At 37.2% G+C, this 2,107-nt stretch overlaps 1 protein-coding gene across 1 annotated transcript in view; it reads right to left on the bottom strand.

Moving 5' to 3' along the window:
- Positions 1-740: 740 nt before the first annotated feature.
- The window catches only part of mocs3 (molybdenum cofactor synthesis 3), a 13,136-nt gene continuing 11,769 nt past the window's right edge, over positions 741-2,107 (bottom strand). The window contains exons 11-13 of the mRNA XM_015034808.1: positions 1,601-1,697; positions 1,391-1,498; positions 741-949 (exon numbers count right to left, since the gene is read on the bottom strand). Of these exons, the coding sequence (XP_014890294.1) occupies positions 792-949; positions 1,391-1,498; positions 1,601-1,697 (363 nt within the window). The 3' untranslated portion in view covers positions 741-791. The remainder of the gene's footprint in view (positions 950-1,390; positions 1,499-1,600; positions 1,698-2,107) is intronic.

Genomic DNA, 2,107 nt, shown 5'->3' on the forward strand with positions numbered 1-2,107 from the left:
ATTTTTATTCCACGTCCCAAAAATTCCAAAAATTTTTTTTTTTTTTTATAAAAAAAAAAAATTTTTTTTTAAAAAAAAAAAAAAAAAAAAAAAAAAAAAAAAAAAAAAAAATTGGACAATTGGTAAGATGACTGTGGGCGTTTGATATTTCAGTGACTGTTGTCTAAATAGATCTTTTTAACAAGACATCATTTAAGTACTCCATATCCCTGACATTGTCTGCACTTAAGATTATTTGATAAGTATGTGGTACATTTTCATTGTCATTAACTTCAATGAAATTTATGATGACAAACAATAATCCTTTTAAGGCAAGAACATACTTGATGATGAATGATATCTTTGACATCATTCATCCCAGAGAGAATAACATTTGAGATAATTGACAAGTTGACTTTAGATCACATAAATTGTCTTCTAGATTGCTGAAATGTTCATTTTGATTTAAAATGATAGAAGTCCATATATAAATATGGCTGAGTTTAATCACATTATATGATACATTTGCTTCCCACTGTTAAGAATGATGTTAAAAAACTGGCTTTAAAAGAAAAGGAAGAGAAACTTGATTTTGCAATTACAATGCCTGCAAGTAATCCAGCTGCCTACTCACAGTCTATTACAAAACAAAACAAAATGTGAGAACCTGCCCATCATAGCATAACATGTGAAAGATTGTGAAATAGAGTGATGACATTGGAGACATTTGTAAAACGGACAGCATATGAATAAAAACAGTCGACAGGAGGAAAACATAAATGTTTATTACAAGCAAATAATATTACATTGCATCAATACTGTGGAAATCTTGGATCGATCTTCATTGCCCAGGCCATAAGTCCTCCACAGACATCTTTCACCGTGATACTGTCCAGTTCTGATCCACTCATTTTCTCCAGTACCTGCACTGCTTTCTGGGAGTCATTACCCAGCTTACAGATGACATAAACTAGAAGAAACCACAGAGCAAAAATCAATGAGCTGGCAACCTTCGCTGAGGCTCAATATATTTTCAAACTGCATTTCCTGAATGTCGACATGCTGCAAGGAAGCAAGATTGACTAAGAAGAGTCTCAATAGACTGAATTTTGTTAAATGATATGAAAAATTCAGCACTAAAACTAACAAAGATCAGAAGGCTAAATTTATCTTCCTTAATAAGAATCGCCCCAAAATAACATATTGAATATTAATTTCTCTGGAGCTGAGCAACGACTCAGGTTGACTGTACTTGTTTTGGAAAAGGTCACCTAGCAACTCCATTACAACCCGACCAACCTAAGCCTCCGTTCCTGCAGCATGAGACCACAGCAGGCCATGAATATGAGAAAGTGGCTCGACAAGCCTGTTTGTTTTTAACCACAGATGCAGATCATAAGCGGTGCTGTACCTGGCGGCTGGCAGTCACCTGCCATCTGCTGCTTCAGTTGGACGATTCTTTGCTGAAGTAACTGGATATCTTCACTCTTTCTCTGCTCTAAGCTGGAGAGGGGGATATCTGGTAGCAATTAAGGAGAAGAATTGTACAGAAACAGTAAGCAGGAAGATTTATTTAATTTTTTTTCAAATGGTGTGCTTCCACTACAACACAAAAGGATACTGAGAGAGAAGGGCAAGTGGCATATATTCACTTCCACAAGAGGGCGGACATCGAGCAAAATATGAAGTCCCGAATTATCCACTACCGATTTATAATCCTGGAATTATAGTTAAACATTTGGAAAGGCACATAAAGGAGTGAGGCTGACTTGTAGAGCCAAGTCATCTGCTGGTGTTGGTCCACTGTGTTTGATCAAGTCCAAAGTCAGTGCAGCCCTCTACCAGGAAATTTAAATCGCTTCATGCTTCCTTCTGCTGACAAGTTTTATGGGGAGGCTGAGTTCATTTTCCACCAGGACTAGGCATTTGTCCAAACTGACTAAAGTACAAATACCTGCTATAATGGCCACAGTATCACTGTGCTGGATCTAAGCAAACCCATCTGACCTAAGCCCAATAGAGAGTCTGAGGGGTATTATCAAGAGGAAGACAGAGCAACCTGTGCTTCCTTAAGAGATCCACAAGCTTACAGCTTTCATGTCTCGCCACCAATTTATGCAAAAAGAGC

This window comes from Poecilia latipinna, unplaced genomic scaffold (genome assembly GCF_001443285.1).
Source record: "Poecilia latipinna isolate Pla-1442-1.1 unplaced genomic scaffold, P_latipinna-1.0 Scaffold312, whole genome shotgun sequence".
Classification (NCBI taxonomy): domain Eukaryota; kingdom Metazoa; phylum Chordata; class Actinopteri; order Cyprinodontiformes; family Poeciliidae; genus Poecilia; species Poecilia latipinna.